Source organism: Camelus bactrianus, chromosome 7, assembly GCF_048773025.1.
Source record: "Camelus bactrianus isolate YW-2024 breed Bactrian camel chromosome 7, ASM4877302v1, whole genome shotgun sequence".
Taxonomy (NCBI): domain Eukaryota; kingdom Metazoa; phylum Chordata; class Mammalia; order Artiodactyla; family Camelidae; genus Camelus; species Camelus bactrianus.
In genome coordinates, this window is record NC_133545.1 from 31862242 (window position 1) to 31888619 (window position 26378).

Below are 26378 nucleotides of genomic sequence, written 5' to 3' on the forward strand. Positions count from 1 at the left end.
ATCTTAATGACTATGAAAATTTCCACGTTTAATAGATGAAAAAATGGAGGACCTGGTCAAAAGGGGTAAAAATGCACTGATTCTGGCATTGAACGGGCACACATGTTAATCCCAGTTAATACATGCCTAATAACTATGTGACAGGGACATATTACTTTAATTCTCAAGTCTCAGTTTATTCATCTGTAAAATAGGGGTAATAATGCCCAATGTTATAATGATTAAACTAAAGTAAAATGAGATTATATTTTTAAAGCTTCTAGTAAAGTGTTGGGCACATATAAAGTCGTCACCAAGAGCCACATATTAATTGCCATCATTACTATCAAATCGTGTTCAGCTAACTAATTTCTTGCTTCTTGGACTGTGTTATTTCTCCTGACATCACAGTCTTCCTTGTTCAGGTTTCAGAACTCATTCCACAAGTGTTTATTAGGGCCTGTGTGTCAGGTACTGTGTGGTTAGGCACAAGGCTGGAAACATGACCCCGTAGAAAGGAGAGGCCCCAAGGGAACAGGCCTCACAGGGGGCTAAGAGAAGAGGGTGGGGAGAAGAGAACACTGAACCCAAGCTCAGATTCTTTGGGTATACACAGAAAGCCATGGATAAAAAATGAAAACCACTTACATTACATTTCAGGTTTTCTCGAATCCATGATCTATAACTGATCTTGTGTACTGGCCAGGGGACTGACCTTTTCAGCATTATTTTTTTTTTTTTCCCTCCCAACAGCTGCTAAATGTATGTTCCCAACCATTGGGTACAAAGACTGACTTCATCTGGTTTTGTATTTTATTAAGTGAAACCAATTTATTATTTTAAGTAATGAAACGACATGATATAGGTGTTGGATGGTATTTATAACTTGGCCAGGTGAATGCAAATAAATTCCTGAAAGATTTCAATGCCAAGGGAAAAAAAGCGATCAGTCTTCAATTTTTGTACCTGAGGAATAGAACCCAGGCACATTCACGAACGGCAAAGAGAGAGATACTTTGTAAAGCACAACTTTAAGATTACAGAAAGTTTATCTTTCAGGGTGGTAAAATTGTTAAAATGAGGCCAAGAAAAGCATTGGAAAATGGGGCATAAGGTATGGTCATGCAGCGTGTTCCAGTCAGAGCCATAGGATTGTGAGACTTCCTTAATTTACACTTACAGTATAATCTGGGATCCTGGAAATAGTCCAAAGACGTGTAAATAGGCCCCGCGAGGCCTTTAGGATTTAATGTATTCTGTAACTAACCTGTTTTGAGTCCACACTAATTGTGGAAGCCTGGTCTGTTTAAGGGAGGAACCTCTGGCAAGGCCAGACGGTAACATAAAACACAGCTGCACAGGACCCGTCAGGAGGACTGTTTGGAAGCTGCCAGCTGGTTGACAGCAAGAAGCCAACTAGCTTAGGGTTTCCTTGGAGATCTACTAGGGTTTTGTGGCTTCCTGATTTTGTGGAAATTCATACCCCTCTAAGCCTAGACTTTCGCTGGAGGAGTTCTGGACCTTTTCTGAGAGAAGAAGAAGAGCATCTCATCACTCAGGGTTTCTCTCAAGCTCTAGCTAAAGGGGATCTTGGATGCCAGGCCTCTCGTGGACCCTCTGGGATCTCTACAAGCCTATGTTCCCACCTGAAGCCCATGTGCAGCCTGTGAAAACGGAGCAGGGCCCAAGATTTCTGAGCCAATAAAGCTCCAAGGAAAAAATTGTGAAGCAGGATACTTAAGTTTTTTCACCTTCTTTGACTCTTGTGACTCTTGTTCCTGTTCCAAGGTTTTACCCCAACATCCCAGCAAGAATAATATAAGGAAAGTGACCTCCTCAGTGGCAGACACCTGAGGGGGGCTGATTGCCAGTGACTTGTCAGACTTAAAAGATCATACAGATATAGGTGTGTGTGTCTGTGTGTTTATATGTGCATGCACACTTCTATATAATACACACACACACAGAGATTCCTCTCCTTAAATGCAGACACCTCTAGGATGGAAGGGAATATCTTTACCTTACACTCAGTTAAAATTAGCTGCACAAATGGGCTTTGGGTTTGGACTGAGACAATGGAAATGGCTAGGTTTAGAGCAGAGAGCACACTCTGGGATACAAGGCAGACTTGAGTACAGACTGGTAGTCAGGTCTGGAGTGTGTATGTGTATACGGGAGGGGAGGAGGATTCTAAAAAGAATAAGGCATATTGGAAACAGCATGGGCTTTAAAATAGGGCAGATCTGGGCTTTCATTCTAACTAATTGCCGTGTGAACTTGGATAAATTACATTTTGTATCCATCTTATTCATGTAATTTCTACTTGGCAGAGTTTCTGTGAGAAATAAATTTGCTAACATGTATTAAGTCTCTATCCCAGTTGCTGACACTTTGTAGATTCTCAAAACAGCATTGGTGATAAATTCCAAATTTTAAAATCTTGTATGTGGCTAGTCCAATGCCCAAGATTCATGAAGGAGTATTTTTTCCCCTCAGTATCATACCTGCTGCCAGGAGCCAGGTTGGGTTCAGTAAGTTTTTGCGTACTAACCAGGGACTAATACTTCATGGCATTGCTTCTAGGGGGAAAAATGATTTCCAAATTCCAGCAACTTCCGGGTTACAAAAAATTTGGAACATCAACTTTTCATAAGTTGGACACTAGCTTTTTTTTTTTAAAATGAACTACATGTTTTTTCTTAAGGTAGTTCTTCTTAAGATGGTGTTTGTGGAAATAACTGAGTTGGCTATACAGTTTCACCTTATCATCCCCGTACACCTATGAATAGAAGATGAAATTTAATTTGAAATAATTATATACCACTGCATTTTGGTCATTTCTTTGTTCTAAAGCATTTGATGTATCCCACCACTACATAAAAGAGAAAAAGCTCCTCAGGACACATCTCTCAGATCTTTTCAGGTTTTCATTCTGCTTCTCTAATGGCTTTTGCTTGGGTAACTGGCATGGTAGTATTACTATCTATGATATAAATGATAACTAGTTTTTTGAAACAATCATACCATCCTGCTGTTTAAATATGCTATAACAAGTAGAAATAGATTGCCAAATTGGACTATTCTACAGCATTGTTTAGCGACAGAGACCAACTGGACATTAAACAAACCCGTCTTGGAAAATTTTACCATTCCCTCCCTCTCAAGTTACTCTGAAAATGGTGTCTTTGTTGTACATCAGACCGTGCTATTCCAGTCAAAACTAGAAATGGAATTCTAACATCATAAGACAATGAATGTCCCATGTGCAGTTGTGGATCTGAATTTCATTTACCCCTTCTGAAATTTGCAGTAGTAAGAACAGATCAAAATATCCCCCAAATTTACATCTGTAAAGCATGCCAAATTGTAGATGTTTTTCCTATTTAACACTGATGGCACTCTGTTTCACAGAATTAAACCATGATAGAAAGCTAACCTATTGACTCTAGATCTGTAAGAAAAACTACTGTGGATGCCTTCACACAATCACAAATTACACAGAACTGCTCAGGTCACTTTCAGTTCCGTAAGCCAGAGACGAAATGAAGCTGAGTATTTTCACGTCTTACTAACATCTCCTTCTGAGGATTAATGTTTATAAATAAATGTATAATGTATCATTACAACTTGAATCTCTTGACTATTTGCCAATGGCTACTTAAATCTCTTGAGTATTTGCCAATGGCAAAATTGCACAGAATTTTAAAATTACATTTGGGTACAAGCAGAAAAAAAATATGATCTTCACTTATAATCTTGAGTAAGTGTATAAGACTATTATGTTTAGTGTAAATAAAGTTATAATCATGGTCTCCAATGTGAAGACAAGCGCTTGATTTCTGAACAGTCTTCACTGAATTGCATTGTAGGAGGCGCCATCCAATTCGATCCTTTGCTTTCAGGCAGAATTATTCTGAAAACCACCCAAGCCAAATGTTACACATTCTCTTCTTAACCATCTCCTGGGAAGACTTTGTTCTTCAGTAGTGTATTCTGTCGAGGAGTAATATGTCTTTCATAAGGCCATTCATGCTAGTCTATGTTTTAATCCTGTCATTTGTTTGCTCTGATTCTCAATGGAATTAAACACTGGGCTCCCTATCCTTACATTCTAATTGTGTTGAGCGCCATTACACTGTTTCTGTGACTGATGTCCATTTCCCATGTCAACTGACCAGCCCTGATAACTTTAGATGTACCCTCCTGAGTTCCTAATTAGTAAACTAATAAACCAGTTTGCAGTATTTCAGCACAAAAGTCAGAGAAGAAAAAAGGCATCACCAACTCGTGGATGATGTTACTATTACAAGGAAGGTGCGTTGCCAGAGCTAATGTACCCAGGGCAGCTGAGTGGTCACTACGCTAGCTAAGAAGTTCTTCCAGTCCTGCCCTCTAGCTTTGCACCCTGAGTACGGGACTCCTATGGGAATCAGAGAAGGAAAGGAGACTTTATTTTACAAAATTATAAAATTGAAAGTACTTCAGAAGATCACTCAGTTTATTTCTCAGTCTACTTAAAAAGATAACTGTATTAGAATTGCTGAATAATTTTGGACAAATAATGAATAATTTTGAATAATGGTCACACTACTTTCTAGAAAACTAAGTTTTAATAAAATTTCATTCAATAATATAATTGTGTAAGTACATTGAAAAGAATTTTCAAATAGATCTGTAAAAATCAAATGTAATATAGACTAGCTGAAATTTAAACTGTGTTATCTTTGTAGAAAGGTTAATACTCTGTCTACATGCAGAACTCATTTGAATGTATGTTAAAATTATTCTGCATGTGTGCGTGTACATTTTTAACTAAAAGCTATTATTCTAAGCAGTGAATGCATGTAGAGGACTGGTGCAGTCAACACAGTTGATAGTTTCTTTAGTAAACTGAACAGAGGGAGCAGTGTAAGTAACGTCGCCCACCTACATTCAAGTTATCCTTAACGCGTTGCTTTTCTGCATGAAAAAAATATATACACGTATATATGAGCTTTTCACTTAAAACTTGTTTCTTTCACAGATGCATGTGTGTGTGTATGTAATGCATATAATAAAGACATTCTTCAAATAGTTCATATTTTATATTTTTTGTATTAATAATATCTCATTCAAAGCTAACTTTGGCAAACCAACTTAAATTTTAGACAATGGCAGTTACATGAACATTCAAGGCATTTGTTTATAAATCTCTTAAAACTGGAGTAGTTCAACAGGACTACTCCTGTGGTCAATTTATACATGTTATGGGATTTGCTTCTGTCCCTTCATGGCTTTGCTATGCTTCCTTTAAATTACCAGCATTTCTGGCAGTATCTTCCCATGGAGTAGCTATTCCTATGGTACAAAATAAAACACTTTTCTTTAAATGAGAAGGTTTGCCATGTTTGCATCTGATGCAATTTTTTTTATGGGCAAAAAAAAAAAAATTAACATTCAGCGAAATGTACTATGTATCAGATATTTTTAGTTGGAAGGAAGAGGACTTTTGTCATATATCCCTCTATATCTGTTTAGTCAGAATGTTTCCAGTGGTGACCTTTAAATGGTGGTCTTTTCCCGCACTGTTAGCAGCTTTTATGTGTGTGCCGTCTTCCCAGCTGGACTGCAAGATCCTTGTGGTCAGGAATGATGGATTAGTCCAGGCGTTAATCCCCACTGTGACTAACAAAAGGTCTTGTGTGGAAAAACTGAAAAAGTATCAATTTAAACCTGATAACTGCAAAGCCTGGTAAAACCCAAAAGTATCCATTCTGAATAATTAAAGAATGAATTATGATTATAGTTCTAATGATGAATGCTTTCATTGTTTTCACAATCATTAAAAATTGGGTGCCTAGGTGCTTCCTGGTCATCTCCGTCTGGATATCCAGGTGGCAAATTAATTCCCTTACGTCCTAAACCAAAGTTACATTTCCCTTCCAATCCTAATCCCTCTTCCTTAATTCTGTGTTTTGTTTAAAGTCATAGTCATCATCCCAGTCATGCAAATAAGAAACGTCAACATAAGTACTGATTTGTCTACTGCCAAGTCCTGTTAATTCTAAACTCATATTCTGTTCTATTGCCATAGAAGTAATGATTATTCATTTGATTAAAAATAAACATCATTTTAAAAATTAAGAATAGAATAGAATATACAAAGTCCATTTTTACATAGTATAAAAATGACAGATAAGAGGGAAATTTGTCTCTGCAATAACTGCATATTTGTTGTTTAAATTGACTCAAATTGAATATAGAATTGAACACATTAACCATATTAACATCTTGTAGTCAATCCAAATTTAGATGATTACTTTCAAGTTGAGAAATAAATTAATATAATCTACTATAGGATACTCTAATTATGTAGTCTTTCCTTCTTTCCTGTTTCTTTGAGTCACTACAATGCTACTATTCTGTAATGTTAAGTAATCTTAACATCTCAAATAAAAGAAATATTCATTGGTCAACTTTTGGCTTCCTCCATACCACAATCCAGACCAGTGAGACCAGAGAAAAATCCAACAGGCTGAATAATAAAATACCAAAGTCAGATATCGTGTGTCCACTGATTAGAACTGAATTGTTCATTTTTTATTTTTGCCAGAGCCAGAGACAGGGCCAGGGCCAGGGCCAGGCCAATACTCCTGTTCGTTCTGCTGCTGCTGCTCATGGCACTCACTGATTCTGACGTCTGTGGATTCTGGGCCTGGCTGTTGTTCTGTCTGCTTTTCCTTACCTTAATGACTTCCTTTGACTGGGTCTTTTGCCTCTACCAGATTCCTACTGTGTACCTAAACCTAAACACCTAAACCACTGTCCTCTCTGTCTTGAAATTGCGGAATGCTGGTCTTTGCTTATATGAGATCACAAAAACAAGGAGAAATAATGCAATGCATGTAAAGGTTTAACTGCAAAACCTACGAAAAGGTAGTGTGATTAATCTGCTACAATCTTATCAAATGCTTAAAAAAATTATTTTGATATAATTTTACATTTAAAGAAAAGTGACAGGAATAATATGAAGATTCCCCATATTCCTGTATACAAATGTTTTAAAACTATATAAAAGGAGTCCAGTTGCATTGATTCTTGTAGGCATAAGCATTTACCTGTGAAAATCGTAAGCAATGGTAACTTTCTAATTTGTAGTTAATTTTTGATTTTTGCACAATACAAACTACATTTAAAATATTTAGTGAAAATACTAGCAAACTCAATTAGAAATAGTACTATTATAATTATAATGTTTTCTTTTTTAAAATTATATTATTTTTCTTTTATGATATAAGAATTGGGAAACAAATATATATATAGAAAATTAGCATAAATTATTACATATTTTATGTGACAAAAATAATAATATACCCCATCTATAATGACATATCAGGTAACTCTCACATCACTACCCTCAAATAATATCTCATAGTTTTCATTAAGAGTTTTACTATAAATTTCCCAATATCCTAAAATTTTCATTGTACAAAACCTGAGGTTTCTATCCAAAGTATAAATATATTTTTGAGGTTGGTAACACATGGCATTTGTAAATAGTTAATGTCCACTCTCTCAGAAGAAGTGTTTTAATGAAAGTAAAGTTTTATCATTTCTATTTGCTGTTGTTCAGTTAACTCTCAGTATACAAATGTGGTTGGGTTCCTACTGCAAATGGCACTTGTGAGACTGAATTAAACAATTTCTGGGGAAAGCTTAGTTATTGACCAAGCACTCTGGAGGAGTAGTCTTTTTAGCACAACAGAATAAACTTGTCTGCAACTAGTTGTAATCTCTGAGGAAATTATTTTTTTTGAAAACCCTTAAAAGTATGTTGGTGTGATTATGAGTCATTTTTTCTGTGTTATTATTCAATTCCTGGGGAATTCCTTGACCACTTATGGTAATTCTGGATCAGTCTGCTTCCATTCTGTTAATTTTGTATCTGAGAATCTGTAACATTTGTCAGAATCTGTCTACAAATCAGGTGGGACTCTAATTTCATGCATGGACTGTAGCCCATCAACAGCTTTAATTCATGATATTTTACTACTTTAATAAGTGAGCTTGTTCTTTTATTTAAAATTTTCCAATTATATAAACTTAAGGAATGCATGTTTGATATCTCTCTCTATTATTATTTCTTAAGTGATACAAATTGTCTCCCATTAGATCCCTTTTATGCACTGCAGTCAACAAAGCTAGTCCCATTTCATAAGAAGAAATTTAGGCAAAAGAAATTTATTTTGTTAAGTCCAGGAAATACATAAGAGGAGAAGCTGAGTTTGTGTCTTTAAGTCTCTTAACTCCCTAAGGCTCTGAACCACAGGGCCTCAATAAGTCAGTTAACCACCAAGAAATTATGGAGTTCTTGGGGTGGGGGTATAGCTCAGTAGTAGAGCATGTGCTTACCATAGGCAAGGTCCTGGGCTCCATCCCCAATACCTCCATAAAAAAAGTAAGTTACATTTAAAAAAAAAGAAAAAGAAATTATGGAGTTCTTATTTTATGTTGAACTCTTCTAGGTAGCTTCTATCTTTAAGCATTATTTTGGTTAAGGAATAATATTTATATGCAGAGAAGTTAGCTATCAACACAGTATGTGCCAGATGGAATGACACATACTCAGAGGAGAACATTGGAGATACAGAGCAGCAGGCATTAGGGAAAGGACTGTACTGCAGGTTGCCCTGATTAGGGACAGCATTACAAAGGATTGAACTTGACGTTGAAATGGTAAAACTTGGGTAGGTGAAGAAGCATCAGGAGACTGTTTACACAGAGTTAAAAAATACTTCTGGACGTGGCAGCAAAAAAGATAAGTCAGAGGTTTTGTTAGTCAGTCATACTGCCTGGAATAGAAAGAATTGTGGGCATCAAAATTGAAAAACAAGGTTGAAAAAGAATTGCACAGTCTTGCTAGACCAAGGATTTTGAACTTTAGTCCCTGTGCTCAGGGTCAAAGTACTATTTTAGTTATATTAATCCAGAAAGTATATACAGAATAAATCAGAGCGAAGAGCAATGTATGAACTAGGTCAGTGTCAGTAAGAAGGGATATTGATTTTCTATGGTCCTAACCATTTTTACTTACTATCTCTGTATGTTGGAATGTTTAAAACATAGGTTTGATCTTTTTCACATTATCAATATTAATTATTGAATTCTGCTATAGGTCATCTTTAATGTAAACAGGTGTGTGTTATGGCACTAATTTTTAGATCTTTCTATACTATTTCATGGGAGATTTATTTTACTACTCTGATGATGCTTAGGGTAAACTCATTTTTATAATTGTTTTTGATCCAAATTCTTCCTTCAAAATCTAAGGTTTATGTTTGAATTTAGTGAAAAAGGTTAGGCCGGGCCTCTCAATCTCTCCTCTTGGATGGATACATAGAAATTACACTAGTATGCTTTTTCTATATATTGATGACCTCAAGATTGAGACAGTATGGCTCTCAGTTCACATGAAAGAAAAAAATCATCAAATATCATCAGTAGCAAATCTCTTACTATGCTTTTCAGCTTATGCATTTATAGAGAGTAAAAAAAAATCAGTGGCTAGAAGAATTGGACATAGGATCTTCATACATTCAACAAATATTTATTGAACACATACTATGTGCCAGGTATTATTCTAAGCACTAGGGATACATCAGTGAAAAAAGGACAATCCCTTCCTTATGTAGCTTACATTTTAATGGAGGGAAAGCTAATAAATAAGTAAACATAAAGAATAAGCAAGTTATGTTAGACTATAACAAACACAAATGAGAATATAAAAAGCAGAACAGCATAAGAAGAATAGGAGTAACAACTGTACTTCACTGAGAAGGTGACAATTGATCAGACTTGAAGAGAGTCAGTCATGAGGAAATCTAGGCAAAGAGAATTTCATGCTCAGCAAAGCAGCCAGTGCAAATATCCTAAGCAAATTCAACTGAAGGACCTCCCCTTCTGTTTGCATTAGATTCTCATGCTTCTTAGGTCTCCTATAAACCCCTGGGCTTATTTTCCACAGGACCAGTCAGTCCCTACCCACAAGGTCTCTGAGAGAAAGGGGGAGTGCAGGGTTTATCCTTGACACCAAACTCTTTTAGGTCCATCCTTTCCACTGCAGTTTTGTCTTAGTGAAGGTGGAGTTGTGTTATAGTTGATCTAATCAAAGAAGAAATTCCATTTCTTTCTCTTTCAGGAGATTTAAACAACTAGTGTCCTTGGCAATATACTTTATGACAATACACAATAACTATTTGGGCAATTTGCCACATAGTACAACTGGAAAACATTTTACTAGCCCAGGTCTCAATCTTCAGAAGCATGATCAGTTTCATAATGAGCAATACAGTTGTTAAGGTAGAAAAGATTGTCTCTTACTCTCAACAGCATCTAGATTTCCTTTCACTTAAAAAAAATTATTTAAATTCACTGATGTATGGGTTGGCAATTCCCATGATGAATAAAAATTAATTGCTTTGTAGACCTAAAAGTGGCAGACGTATAATACCTACAAAACTTACTTTAATGCTAACCTGTTTGATTATGTATATCCTCTCTTCCTACTCCACAGAAAAATCTTAGTAGTAGAATTTTTTACTGAAGGATTTATTTTCACACTGACAATACTTTGATACAGTAAAAACCAGTGTAGAATAGTAGTATAAACCATTATTTCTTAAACATGGCTGTACATAGGAAGGGGAAAAATAAGGCACTCATACCCAGATCCTAGTATAAGACCCTAATTTCATTGGTCTGGGGCAGGTCGCAGGCATTCACATTTTTAATAAGCTCCCTAGGTGATTCTGATATGTGCCAGTGTTGAGAATGATATAAACAAAAGACTAAACACAGGTGTTCTGAGTTATAATTTAAAAAAAAAAACCAAATTGAAATCATTTAGTCTCAATATGCACCAAAAGATTAATACTGTTAACCAAAGAAAAAATTAGCAAATAAAATAATATTTTTGCAAATATGGCATGACGGATTTTTAAGCATTAATAATAACATTAAGGACTGTGGAAATTATGATGCAAAAGGTACGCTTTATAAATAATACATTTATTAAAGAAACTTTGCCCCATCATTTGTGATGCCTTGGGGAAGGGGAAAAAGACACATTAAATAGCATGGTAGAGTTAATTTCCATTTAGAATGAAGGAAACTTTCAGAAAGTATTTACCTTTCTTTTTGAAAAGTATATATTTTGCAATTCAGAAAAATCCAATTTTAAATATGATCTGTAATCATATTATAGGGGGATCTGATCTTTTTCCAGTCTGAAAAGCCCATGTATATACACAGTTGCTATTGCCTTCCCTGAGTTTGAGCTATGGATCTTACTACAGTTGATCCTTGAACAATGGGGAGGTTAACGATGCTGACCCTCTGTGTATTTGAAAATCTGAGTATAACTTGCAACTGGTCTTCTGTATGCTTGATTCTTTGTACCCATGTTGACAAAAGTTTGCATAAGCAGTTCAAACGTGTGTTGTTCAAGGGTCAACTGTATTTTCTTCTCTAGGACTCTGTGTTTCCTTAGGCATGAATGGTACAATTGTGATTTTAAAATGCCAGCTTTCATTTATCCCTTTTTAGGCTATAAACTCTATGAAGGCAGAGTTGGTTCAATCTCAGATTGTGCTAGTGGTTTAACTTCTAGCATGATGCCTAGCACAGACTGACGATTTGTGGAATGAATACACATTGAATTTTGTCCAACATTATTCTGATAGCATGATGTCCAATAGAAGGACTGAATCCTTTTAAAATACTTTATAGTGGTGTTCTTTAGAATGTTGACTGTAAAGTCTTGTGCTGCCTAGTTAAAAGTGTGGCAGACAGCCTCATCTCTGGCAACATAACTGCATCCCTGCAGGATTCAACTTTCGCACCTGACTCCTTCAGCAATCCCAGCCTGTGGCCCACCTTCTTTAGTCACCTGTTCCTCGTCTTTCAGTTCATGTCTGGTTCTCAACTTGTCCTTCCCAAGCACTGTATTGCTCTTCTATTAATAGCTAACTGTGCTCTGTCTTAATGAGCCCTTCACACTTCATCTTCTTAGAATTTCCTGGTAATGAATCTTGCTGTATTTAATCAGGAAACCAAAAGCCTTCAACTGGGAGAGCCACCTTGGCACTAATGAGCTTCTCCTGAATACTCCACCTTTTCTAGTGGAAGCCTCCAGAGGAATAAGATGGTATGTGTACTTTAAGCTTCTTAATTCAGTCAGACTTCTTTTCTTGAATCTATAGGTTCATTTACATCATCTCTGAATCTGCTTATAATCTACTCCAGTCTAGAACTTGGCTAGGACCAATAACTGGCGGATGTTTTCTAGCATTTAGTATTGAAATTAACATGAGCAAGAATGTGAAATGCAAGTAATTCCATGTGATAATTATATTAATAAAGATTATTTATGTTAAAAATAATATTGCTTCCCACTTAAAGAGTTTTAATCAAGTAGATTCTAGGATCTTTGCAAGGTAGCAAAGACCTTAAAGCTAATTTGAAAATTCTGTTACTTGGACATCATCCAAATTAAGCACTTTTACACTTAAAAGAACGCAATCAAGACCATGAAAAAACAACCTACAGAACGGGAGAAAACATTTACAAATCATGTATCTAATAAGTAAAATGTCCAGAAGAACTCTTACAACTTAATAATAAAAAGACAAACCAATGTTAATATGAGCCAAAGATTTGTTAAGCATTTCTCCAAAGAAGATATACTAATGACAAATAAGCACATCAAAATTACTCAATGTCGTTAGTTACTATGAAAATGCAAATCAAAACCACAATGAAATATCATTTCACACCCACTATAATGATTACGATAAAAAAGATAGACAATAAAAAGTGTCAGTGAGTATGTGGAGAAACTGAAATTATAGAATTACCATAAACCCAGCAATTTCACTTTTAGGTATCTCCCCAGGGCAAGTGAAAACATATGTCCATGCAAACACTTATAGGTAAATGTTCATAGAAGCACTGTCTACAAAAGCCGAAGGTAGAAACAACTCAAATGCCCATCAAACTGGTGAACAGGTAAACAAAGTGGGGTGTGTCTCTATAACGGGATACTATTCAATAATAAAAAGAACACCTGATACAGCCTACAACACTGATGAGCCTCAAAAACATTTTGCTCCATGAAAGAAGCCAGCCACAAAAGAACACATTTTTCATGATTCTCTTTACATGAAATGTAAAAAACAGAACAGACAAATATACTGAGACATAAAGATTAGTGTTTGCCTAGGAAGTGGGTGAGAGTGAAGAGTGACTCTGATGGGCACAAGATTTCTTTGGGGGTGCTAGAAATGTTCTAAAATTAGATTTTGGTGATGATTGCACAACTCTGTAAATATACTAAAAATCATTCAGTTGAACACTTAAAATGGGTGGATTTTGTGGTATGTAAATAATACCTCAATAAAGCTGTTAACTTAAAGAATTGTATTACTGATTTTACACGAGGATGCAAATAGTTTTTGTTAAACATATACAGATTTCTGTACGTGCACTGCAGAGTTCAGGGTTTTTAAGTTTAGAAATAAGGGTCTGTTTCTCCTGAAATTTAGTAGAGAATTAGTAGTAAAAGACTGTACTGTATTCTAGATGAGGCTAGAATAAAATGGCAAGAAAATGAAAGCCCCAGATGAAAAATTATAATATATTTTCCATACATGGTATTTTCCATACATGATAAGCTTTAGAAGATACTTGAATAAATTCCCATGAATTCTGCAGCTAATTCTGCTGCAGGAATAAGGAATATAAGTTGGATCCCTTTCTTCAGAGTATGTTAATTCAAGGACTCAACAACTTTCATTCCATAACATTTTTCTTATTGTTTCAACAGGGAATGTGGATATTAACTACATCTTTTTGCAAAGTGCGAAATGCCAATGTAATAATAATAACAGCTAATACTTATTGATTGCTTGCTGTATGCCAGACACTGAGTGATTTAAATCCACGTCCTCATTTAATGCGTTACATTGCTATGAAAACCTACTCTTCTTACTCAGTTTAATTGGACCTCCCTTTCTTTTGTCCTATTTCATGGACTTTCTCTGCTCTCTTTTTCTTTTTTCTACTCCACGTTTCTTTCCTACTCATCTTGAGTGCAAATTATTCAACTGCTGGTTACACTATTCATGTTTCAGAGTGTCAATTTTTTAAAAACAAGTGCTTTGTTCACATTGCTCTGCCTTTAGCCAAAAACCAATTTGACACAGGAGAAAAATATCAAATCAGATTTTGTGCTGAATTTGGACTGATTTAGTTAAAATGTTCAAGTGGTTTGTATACATAAGTCTGCCTTAAATCAAAGAAATGTGGGTTGAAGGGGAGGAGGTCTTTGAATGCTAAGTGGTAGGTTCCACACGAGTATGGAACCTTTTGCGAAGAAATATGCAACAGAGGACAGAAGAAAGAAAATACTAATTCACAAAAGGTATGGGTGAAGGGCTGGCAACCCCCCCACCCCGTAACACAAAACGTGGACATTTGTGAGTATGCCTCAGTGCCTTGCATTAATAATTTGCATATTAAGAAGTCACGAGTCTTCACGTTAATGAATCTCTAACTAGTCTCTGACACAATAGACTGAGCGTCCCTGGAGGAGTCATTATGGCCTCTCATGTCAATGATCTGCATATTAATGACTCTCTTACAGGCTCATCAACAGGTAGCCTAATGGGCTTCCATTGAGTTCTTTTTCATTTGCTTTTTAAATGTATCCTCTCTTCCCTTCCTTTTGTAATACTATTGTGAAGAATTGACAAAAAGGTGCATTAAGATGATTTTAATGCGTGACGTAAGTTCACAAAAGCATTAGATTTAGAAATAATGCTTGAAGACTTCCTGAGTCTGCCTAGGAAACTTTTCAAATGTAGTTAAATACAAATCCAGTTTGATAATAGAGTTCTTATTTGGATTTTAACACAAACCATCCAACTCAATTTACCAAATTTCTCTGTTCCCTGATATATCAATTTATGCTGTGATTAGCATAAGTAGAAGAGCTAATTTCAAAATATATTTGTGAAACTGAATTTCTTGAAAATAGGAATGAATTCCAATGGATTTCATATCATTTATTAAACTAAACATTTATTAAAACTAAAAAGCAGTAGCTGATAGTATAAAAAATTTAGAAATATGAAAGAATTTTAAATATAGAGAAAATGCTAGACATATATTAACTGAATTGCAATAAATAAATGATCCCAGGATGTAAAAAGATGACGTAACTTTTAAATTTAACACTTAATTAAAAGCAGTCACAGGAAGGCAGTGAGTATTTTACCATTTCTAACTTGATTTGGCACACCTTGACTTTTGTTGGCCCTAATTGTTATAGTTAAGATATCCGGTGATTTTTTTTAACAAAACATAAAACCTATGATCTTCTCTATGAAATACTGAAGAACTGCTTTAACCAGTATTTGTGTTGAATTATACATCATTTCACCTGACTTACTCTCCAGATAAAGGGAAGTGTATTAATACATGCTTGAAATTCTCTGTCAAGAGACAGGAATGGGACAAAAGCTGGGGAAAATATTGGAGAAGTTTGGCACTTTGTTCCCCATTTAAAGAAACAACCAACCATGTGTAAACATTACTATCTTGGGGAAACACAAAGGTCACAGATGTTCAGGTGAGTGGCTGCCACCCTCAGTTGGGCAACAGATCTTTTTGAAAGATGTCATGTCTGAAGGATCTGATTTCAAAATCTGAAAGTCTCATGCCCCTTTGTTTTCGTTTCAGCTGCTAAGCCTTCCAAATAGAACCCTTCCACTCGTATACTGGAAATATCAGTTTACATTTTAAATTATCTTTTCTTAAAACAGTTTCAAAACAATATGTAACACAAATTCTGTAGTGCTTGTATGTCAAAGCTCAGTATTTAACAAACCAAATGACTTAGGGGATACTTATATGCAGATTTCGCAGAGAAAACACGTGTCATCAGGATTTCTTTAACTGCAATTAGTTGGCTCATAGTCATGACTCTGTGATAATGACTTTTTATACAACCACAAACAAATCAGTATTGCTATGAGTAAAATAATGCCGGAGACTTAGTATTCTTAGAAAAAATAGACCTTAGAATGCTCTGAAAATTTTTGAATGATGGGTGCAGTATGAAGCTCACAGGAATCACTTTGCAGCGGAATTGTGCAGAATGGGAATGCCAGATTTCTGAAGTGTAAGACTCTCAGCTGGACAATCATTACTTTCTTGTCACCTACATGCTCCGTGGGTAACGATTAATTTCCATTAAGAACCCAGGTAAAATAAGAACATTAGGCCAATAAATTTAAGATTTTTTTCCTGATATCTCTCCTATGCATTCTTTAGTTTTTCCAGTATCCATCACTTAAAAACATTTATTTTTCTTTCTCAATAGAATATAATTGGCAGGTTGTGGCAGAGAAGTCCCTTGGGCCAAGTTTACCTATAAGTCTTCTTCCAATTAAAATTCATGGATTCTGCTTGTAATTACATCTCTCCCAAAGCAACCTACCTTTTTTTTTTTTTTTTTTTGGTTTACATGTGAACCTCCAAGATTCGACTTAATTATGCACTAGATCCTCACAATTTAATACTTGTTTAGAAGACACTCTAAAGAGATCACATCTATACAAAATTGCACATGATGCCCAGACTCAATCACAGAATTAAATCCAAAGAGTTTTTTCTCCCTGATTCCTGTGGGGTGGAGTGAACAAGGAAAAATAGCACCCCCCACTTTGATGTGACAAAGCAGAATTGAAAACAGCAATCCTTGTCAAGTGACAAAGGTGAGGAAACAAAGAAACTTTGAAAAGAGACTTACAAAAGAATTCTTCAACCAGGGTATGTTTTTTCATTGCTTCTTTCTCTGCTGTTGAAATTTCCTCCATCAGGACGGCATAGCACCATTGTTTTCAGTATGTTTTCCAGATCCAGCACTGAGGCAATAGGCAATGTTCTAATTTCGTAAAAGAAACAGAAGATTTTTAGGAACATAGCAGTTCAGCTTTACGGAAAACAGGAAAGTGACTCAATAAAACCATCTGGTCACTAATGTGGTGGAATGTTCTTAGTTACCTGAATGCTTGAGCACTTCACTAGAGTTTACTCAAGGGGCTTGTGGTTTGCCGTGGTTTATGATTGTGTTTTTAAAGTAATAAATTAGTTTATATAATATATACTATCCAATACATTTGTTTATCCCAATCAGTTGTAGACATTGGTAATGTTCCACTATTTGAAAAGTTTTACCTGGACTCAGTAAAACAAAGTGGGAATAAATCATGGTACAATCTGCCTTATAAATAATGTAAGACTAGCTCACAAACTGTGTGGGTAGGATTTCTGTAGGTATTAAATTTGTAATTCTGACCATAAGATTTAATTGAGAATTTATTTTTGACCATATAGCAATGTTATAACAGTCATTTTTTATTGATCCTACTTAGCATTTATATATGTTTTTTGAAAACAAATTTAGAAAATTTCCAAATTAAACATTTCAACACTATATTCATGGAATACTATAAGTCATATAAATCTGAAACTCTAAAACTAGAAGGCACATTATTTAACTTCAAAACTGAGAAAGGCAAACTGTTTCCAGTCGGATCAGTAAAGGGGTTGATGGGTAGTGGCGGCCTGACTATGCAGCAAAGGGTGACAAGGCTTCAGTCTGGTCCCAGCAAGGGAATCCCCTTGATGTGTTATCAGTGCTTGCCATGGGTGCTGGAGAGGGAGGCCAGCATGAGGGTGTTGTATTTGATATCCCTAATCTAATCCAGAGCTTTCACTTTGAAGATAAGGAATGTGATGCCCACAAAAACCGTGTTCCTTACCGTATTAGTTGTTAGTCTCTAGAGTCAGCATCTAAGGGAAGTATAAAGCCATTTAAAACTTTTTGATGTTTTTTTTCTTTGAGATTATTTCTTGCTTCTTTCAATCCCTATTATTAATGCAGAACTGTCTTCATTTTGTTTTCCTTTCTGGCATTATCATCAAGAAACTGAATTTAATTCATCTTTTCACCCTAAATTCCTTCTTGCATTATGCCTTTAATTCTTTTTTCTTAGACACTTCTGTTCACAATTAGACATTTCTCTAATTGTCTCTTTTTTGATCAAACATTTCCCTTCTGTTTTATTCCTGATCAAAAGAAGACTACCTGTATTGTAACAACAAAGGAATAGGTATTAAATTTTAGTAGTTGGTTCATGTATTTTGAACTTTACTTCCTGTTAATTACAAGTTTCTGCTTTCCTCCTTCCTCTAATGTATAAGTGGCTAAAATTGTCAATATTAGAAAGTCAATTTTAGAGAAACATCACCATAATATTATAAAAATTAATAGTACACAATATGTCATTATTTATTGCAGGAAAACCTTTTCAGTATTTCTCTAAGTATCCACTTAACAATGCCAATACTAATATATTCTTCTTAAGTGTCTCTTAATAAAATCTCAAATAAGGTACCTATTATTTCTAACTTAAAAGCTCTCCATTCATTTAACTTCCTTTCTTTCTTTATGGAAGGAAAGTAGAGGAAATCAAATGAGACCACAAGCTTTGAACAAAGAGGGCAGACCCTTACTTCTTGAGGAGTTCAATATTTACTTTTCAGCTGTTTATCAGAGAGTGAGGGTGATGCTCAGGAATTCCAAGTTTGATTCTCTATAGGCAGTCGTGAGTATTTTCGAGCAGAGTGTTAAGGAGACACAAGGTAACATTCATGACTCACTTTGGAAATGATCCTTTTTTTATGCCAACTTTTTGATTCCTCTTGGAACAGAATTACACTTCAGCTGCCTACAGCCTAATCCTGACATTTACCCTGACTGTTTGGTTAGTTCCATCATATCAGACTTAGATTGTGTGAAACAGGTCTCTGAGAGGTTTCACTCATATTTTAAGAGACATATGCATTTTTAGCACAGTAACATTACAGAAACTCAGGGGAAACGTTATTATTACTTATACTAAAACCATTACATTTTGACAGTGTGAAAATTAACCATAGCTCCAGAAGCACAAGTGCCACATACCCAGTAACTGCAGGAATATTAACATGGTGCCTAAATTTTGACACTGAATAAATCAATTGGGTAATGACAGAAAGTGTGAATTAGCATTCCCATGTACACTGTATTTGGAGAGGACACTTAAATAAAAAGTTACTTTCATTAAAGATCTAATGATTTTTCTTTGGAAGATGGGTCTTCTGATAATAAGGGCATATATAAAAAGACTAGGCAAGTATGCTATCATGGGCGGCAAATTTTACTCTTAAAAGTAACTTGTGAATTAAAGACATAAGGGAATGGAATAAACTTTAAAAAATATAGGTAATTCTAAGTAAAAGGAGAAGCATGTGAATTGGATACTATGGTAGTGTTGAACTAAATGATCAGTGTTGTATTTACCACGTCACTAATAATAACAACAACAACTGTAGTGGTAATAATAATATATTTATTAAACACTTTCAAATATTGAAAATTATGCTAAATAATTGTCCTGTGTAAGGACTAGGTAATATTTTGGCGAAAAATGAGAAAGAAAGAGGTTAAATATCTCATTGGAGGTCAGGTCACATGGCTAGCAAGTGTCTTAGTAATTGATAAATAACAAGAAATACTGAGATTTGAATCAAGGTCTTTCTGCTTTTTTTCACTGTGAATTGACCAGGATAAAGGCCAGGAACCTAGGCATAGGTTCGCACTTGCTGGCAAACAGTGTAGGTACATATATCAGAGATTAGAGAGGGAGGCTGAAAGCAGTGTCTCCTTGGGCACCTGAGAAGCAGACTGCCCAGCCTGAGAGACATCAGAAACCAGCCAGCAGGCTAATTCGATTCGTCACCAACTTGTAGTGCGGGAGCCCAGGTAACCATCAGACTTAACTCTCCCTTGCTTAGGTCTTGGAAAGGGCAATGCCAGATTTCTAAATCTCATGAAGGCAACCAAGTTTGGGCAGAGAGGACACATTTTTAAAGTCTGTGTGCAGGGAACTGATCGACAAATTGATACCACATCAAAAGTTGTAACTCAGATTTGATTCCTTGGCTCTTTCCTCATTGCCATCACCTTTAATCCTCATCATTTGTGCCTGAAATATTGCAGGAGCCTTATGACTTGTCTTTCTGCTTCACCATGGCTCATCCCATCCAGGCTTTCCTAAGAGATATCCTTAAATGTACTTCCAGAGAATGGTTCCTAAATGTAAACCTGATCGTGTCTCCTCCCATTTAACTCCCCACTCGCAACCCAAGCATTGGTTTAATAGCACATGAAGAATTCAGACCCACTTTGCCTGGCAAGCTAAGCCGTTTAAACCTGGCTCAAACTAACCCCAGTTTTATTCCTTGGCATTCTTTCCCCAAAACAGAGTCCAAAACTTCCGAACGCCTCATTGTTCCTAAGTGGGTCTCTTCCTTTTGTGCTTTCTTACCTTTAAATCTTTGACCACTTATTACTCCCTCTGCCTGGGATGACCTTACCATTCTTCTCTGAGAAACTCCTACTGTTGCTAAAACTTAGTTTAGAATGTTGCTTCCTTTGTGAAAACTTCCCTGATTCTCCCAACATAGTGCCCTCCTCATTTCTGTTCTTTCTTTCTCTAAAAGTGTATCTATTGTATCCCATTATTTATTATAATATCTATCACATTATAATAATTGTCTGTTTTGATGTCTCTATTTCCATCATTACATTATACCTTCCTTGAGGTAAGAGGATATAGATTACTCATCTTTGATTCCCTACTGTTTATGGGAACTTACAGCATATAGTGGGTGTTCAGAATATCTACTAGAAGAATGAATAACCCCTCTTACAATTAAATAATCCTAGTGACTATGTTACATGATTTAAAGTGCACCAGAAGTGAACTATTCCTCCACAAAATAAATACTTTTTGTTTTTTTAATTTCTAAACTTATGTTAGAAGATTTTAACATTTTTGTTTAATTATTTGAACCCATAACTGAAAGTATTGCTTTGAACTTTGGAAGAGGTAATATTTTAAGCATTATAAGACACACAAAAATATGCATGCTTTAATTTATTAGACTCTTATATGAAACTAAATTTTAATGATGAAAAGAAGAATAACATCATAAGAATGTTGGCAGGAGATGGAGAGAAGGGAAGAGCAGAAAGGATGCTGTGCATTTACCCAGCAGCATTTATTAGCCACTATTATATGTCAGGCACTGTGTTAGCCACTGGAAATACAGATAAATAAGAAACTCCTCTGCTCAAAAATGACTCAGGGGATATAAAGGGGAGATTAGAAACATCCACTAATATCTTTCATTTATACCACAACTGTATATAGTTCTGGGTCTATCATCATCAACCATCAAGTTCTTTGTCTTTTTCCTCAACTTTTCTAAAGTTGTTTTAATTATACCCTTTAAATGTAATTGGTCATAAAACAAGTATCTCGAATTTCAGAGTGGGATTTTATTTATAGACGTCTTCTGTAATTTAGACCAGAGAACAATCCATTTGTCTTAATACATTATCTGAAAGTAGAATTTAACTAATTAGATATTCTAAATAATATAGTAAACACCTGCAAAATTACAATTCAAAACAATTGACTTAAAAGCATTTCCTTTCCTCTGGCTTACCCTACCTAATGTAGCCATAATCTTGAAAATCAAGTTTTCTTGTATATATGACTTTTTATTATATTCAATCTATAATTATTTTAATGCATATATTTATTTTAGTAGCTTTTAGCTCAATAAAAAAAGAACATCCTCTGATGTAATGTTCTAGGACTGTTCATTGAATGTTAAGCTTTATCCATATTGTTGCATGTGTCTGTGGTTTATTAATTTTGAGTGCTATACAATATCCCTTTTTGTGATATGCCATAGTTTGGTATCTACTATTCAGTTGATAGCAATTTTTATCAATTAAATAGGTATAAAATAGGATCTTCTTGTGGTCTTCATTTGCATTTCTCCATTTTCTAACAATGCTGACCATCTCTTCGTGTACTTCTTGCCAATATTATTTTCTCTTCTGTGAAATGCTTGTACCTCCCCCTTGATTCTATTGAAATGTTTGTACTTTCTTATACTGATTTCTGGAAATTTTTTATATATTCTTGGTATTTATTTGTGTTGATTTTATGTAATGTAAGGATCTTCTCCCAGTTTGTAATTTATATTTTTCTGTTATAAACATGTCTTTTAATGAACAAGTTTAAAAAATTTTAATTGAGTTAAACTGAAAAGCCATTTTTACAGTCACTGTTTTTTTTTTCTTATTTAAGAAAACATTTTCTACTCTGAGGTCTGAAAGATATTCACATATTCTACTAGGAATATCATGGTTTTTGACATTTAAGACTGTAAGCCATTTGGAACTGATTTTTGAATATATGTTGTGCTAGTTTCATCTCTTCCTAATAAGGGTAGCCATTTTCCCTATCTCCATTTACTAAAAATTCCCTTATTTCCCTGCTGTCTAACATGCTATATTTGTCATATACCAAAGTTCTAGATGTGTGTGTATCTATTACTAAGTTCTCAGTGCTTGCCTGTCTCTGTACCAGGATAACTGTCTAATAACTAAATCTTCATAAGAATTCTTGAAACCAAGTAGAGCAGGTTCCTCCACCCTGCTATTTCTCAGAAATATTACAGTTGTCTCTAGCCCTTCATTCTTCTCTTTAGAATCGTATTTTCAAATCTTCTGAAAACCTGTTCTGGAATTTTTATTAGAACTGAACTGCATTTGTAGATCAAATTTGGGGACAATATCTTCATAGTACCTTCTTCCTATCTATGAACATGGTATATTCTCAGCTTTTCCAGGTCTTCAGTATTTACTGATACTATTTTATTCTTCTCCTTGTAGGAGTCTTACATATCTTCTATTAGTTTTTTCATAGATATTTGATATAATATTTAAATTTCATCTACTTCAGCTTCTCTTTTCTTGTATTTATCCCTGAAGCTAAGATTTCCCCCTTATATTTCTGTATTTGCATGCTTTTGTAAGACACCAGTATAATAATACAGTTTGGTACCTAATTATTTGTCCCCAAAGTGAGTTAAAAGCAAGTTCCTTTCCTATGATGCATCATTTAAAAAAATTAAAGCAGTTTAGAGAATTGAATTAGAAAAATGACTGACAGCATTTTGGTTAGGCAAAAACAAAAGGCTTTAAGTGGTTATGATTATCCCTACAAATGAGATTTTCAGCATTGTTATGGGACTAAACATAAAACAGGAATAATTAAATGCTGCTTAATGGTTTATATAGTTTTAAGCCCACATATTTTTACGTGTGTGGAGAAGAAAACAATGTGTCAGCTTGCAGTTAGATTCCACAAAACTTAATCTTTGCATAGTTATTGGCCTCATTAAACAATATAGATTTATAGATTAAGTCAGTACCTATTATGAAAATGCTAATTTTTTCTAATCAATTTATATTTATGGGGAAACATTATTTTCATTTCTAGGCCTACTGCAAGGTACCAAATAGTTTTGGTAAAGCTAAAATTAAGCACCATAAATATATTCAAACTGAATTACTTCTTACAAGATGGAAGAATTTGTAATTTTCTTATGATTTGTCAAAATAAGATTAGCCTTCTAGGGATATGGATCAACACTGCTCATGCAATGAAGACTAGACTCCGTCACATAAATTTATCAGCCATTGTCAACTCTCTAAATGTCTTTTATTGCTAAATGTCACTAAGAAAAGTCACACTGAGAAAAGTTAGCATGAGAAAATGTAGCTCTTGAGCCAATCATCTCAAATAGATTGACTTGTGCCATAATTATACACAAAGTGGGCTTTTCACTAACATTTTTCTTGTGGAGTGTCAATGACAAATCTGAATTCTTATGATTCCACAAATACACCTACAAACAGATTACATTTGAAAGAAAAAGGTATTTACAGCTCTCAATCAGTGTGCAGAATACAACAGGAAAGGGAGTCTAACAAAAACCATTTTAAAGAGAGAAAATAAATGCTTCCTTATGAGCAATCTGAAGTCTTGGTTATTAAACTGGCCTTCGGCAATACACACATGAAGTCTTTAAACTGAGTATAAATTTAGCTGCCTTGCAGTTTCTAGTAAGTTTGCTTTCTTCCCTCCTTTTCTGGAAAGAGAGAGTTAATGTTATATCAGTCCTACCGAAAGAAATTTGAGTAAAATGAAACACAAAAAATTAATAAATGAAATGTTAGAAAGCAATTCCAATGACCACAAATGGACTGTCAGTTCATAAAACTTTAAATCATTTTAAAATCATTTAAACCAAGAGAAAAATGTTCTCACTTGCAAAGATTAAATTCATGAATGATAGAATAGCCTACATTTACATACATTTTTACTTTGGTTATGTAAGTTTTATTATCTTAACAACATAATCTTATTTAGAAATATAGCATTGTGTAAATAATTTTTACATTCTCCTACAACTAATATATACTATTGTATCATTCTAAGAGATTGATTTAATTTAAAAATATACAAAGTAAGGCAAGAAAATATGACAGGTTATATAATACTTATTTGACTTGTATTTGGATTGAATTTCTTGCTGTATAAAAAAACTTAGAACTGTAGTCCCAGAAAAAATGTTTAATGTTTTGTTTTAAATTTAACAGTAAAGAAGATTCATCAGTAACGTCAGATGAGAATAATTCTGAGAATTCAAAGATTACAGGTAATATTTTTTTAATTTTTAAACAGAATCTATTTCTTTTGTTAGAGCCTACAATTATAACAATCTTACACAGGAAAAATTATCTTAACTTTTCAGATACCTATATCCCAACAATTGTTTGCTCTCATGAGGCCAAGGAAGACTTGGAAACCAGTGATCAGAATGTAAAAGATGTAAACAGGGAACATGATGAACATAATGAAAAAGAATTAGAGTTGATGGTAAGTGTTCTGGTTGCCACGGTATTAGAGAAGATGAATCCATTTATGCTTCAAAGATGCTGCCATGCCTGCCTTTCAATAGCTTCAACTAATATAATTTGCAAATGTGAAAGCACAGCCTATTCTGTCCTTGCATCTCTAGCTTGATCAACAAGGCACTTTGATTTCAGTATGTTGCTTCTGGTCTCTGCAATGGTAAATTAATGACATTCGTTTCTTATCTCTTTACCAGCGGCTCTGAGTGATAGTTTGTAGGAATTACAGAAGAGGTAGCACTATCCTGAGGTGCATTTCTAATCTTTGTGACAAGTGTACACTTATCATAAACTCGTCTGCAAAATGAGAGGGCTGGGCTAGATGATTGTTAGGGCTATGTCCAGCTCTACAAGTCTGAATCTTGCATTTAGCAGCACTTTTTTTTTACTTCCATTTTTGTGAGAATTCATAAGTTCTGTATCATTGGAAACTATTAAATTACCAAATGAGGAGAAAATAGCCTGTGCCATATTTTTCAAACAAGAAATGAATTCAGCACTGTACAATTTAGTATTAAATTTGTTACCATAAATTTCACACTTGGTGAACATTCAATCTATTTGGAATTTGGGGGGGGGATGGTTTAGATAGCATTTTTATCACAAAAGAAGAAATAGGAGTAAATGAGTCACATAATGCAATTTTTCCTTTTCTGTATTTGGTTGGAGCTCATATCATTAGGATACATGGATTCATAATCATCTAAGATTAAAATGACATTTGCCTCTTCAAGTGTCAGTGCTGAAACAGAAAAGGAATAGAGCTCATCTCCTTCCCCACACATTCCACCCTTTCTATAGTGATATGGAAGCTGCATCACTAAAGTATGCAATTTACTTTGCTCCAACTTTAAGAAATTACAAAGTTGTCACCCATTGTGAGAATTCTCACTAGCTGAAAGTTAACATCACCATTTTTTTTCAAACCACAGAATATAATGAAAGGACCCTGAAAAAAATCACATACTTCACCAATATACCTCATTACAATGAGCAGGCTCAAATATAAAAGTTTGTTTAGAAGTTACTGAGATTGTAAGTCCAATAAATGAACAGGGAGCTGTAATTTAGATGCTAATTTGCTCCATGCTGACGTTAATGCATAAAACAATAAAGCTCTATAATAGATGGAAATACAACCAAATCTGTGGAACCCACAGGCATTGGCTTACAAGACAGCTGTGCAGTTGACAAGTAACATGAGCCTTATGTGAGAAGAAGGGGAAAACGTAAGATTTGCATATAATTATTGAGATCATGCAAATGTCAGTTATGAGGAGAAAAAAAAAAAAAAACACAGGCATCTCACTGTTAAATCCTGACAGTTGGCATCACTGAAGAGCTCAAATACATTTGAGTACCAGTTGGCAGAGGGTCATTAAAACAGAATTTGCAGAGACATTAACTCCCT

The 26378-nt window shown here is 34.7% G+C and overlaps 2 protein-coding genes across 3 annotated transcripts in view; one reads left to right on the top strand and one right to left on the bottom strand.

Moving 5' to 3' along the window:
* Positions 1 to 26378, bottom strand: part of FOXP2 (forkhead box P2) — a 1129496-nt gene that overhangs the window by 591202 nt on the left and 511916 nt on the right. Inside the window, exon 10 of the mRNA XM_074367186.1 lies at positions 16829 to 16963. The gene's annotated coding sequence lies outside the window, so the exon portion shown is untranslated. The remainder of the gene's footprint in view (positions 1 to 16828; positions 16964 to 26378) is intronic.
* PPP1R3A (protein phosphatase 1 regulatory subunit 3A) overlaps positions 1 to 26378 on the top strand; it is a 36135-nt gene that overhangs the window by 4526 nt on the left and 5231 nt on the right. The window contains exons 2-4 of one of the 2 annotated variants that reach the window (XM_045511137.2): positions 12065 to 12163; positions 24653 to 24711; positions 24808 to 24932. In XM_045511137.2, coding sequence (XP_045367093.2) covers positions 12065 to 12163; positions 24653 to 24711; positions 24808 to 24932 — 283 coding nt within the window. The remainder of the gene's footprint in view (positions 1 to 12064; positions 12164 to 24652; positions 24712 to 24807; positions 24933 to 26378) is intronic. The other variant, XM_010947638.3, reaches the window with a different exon arrangement.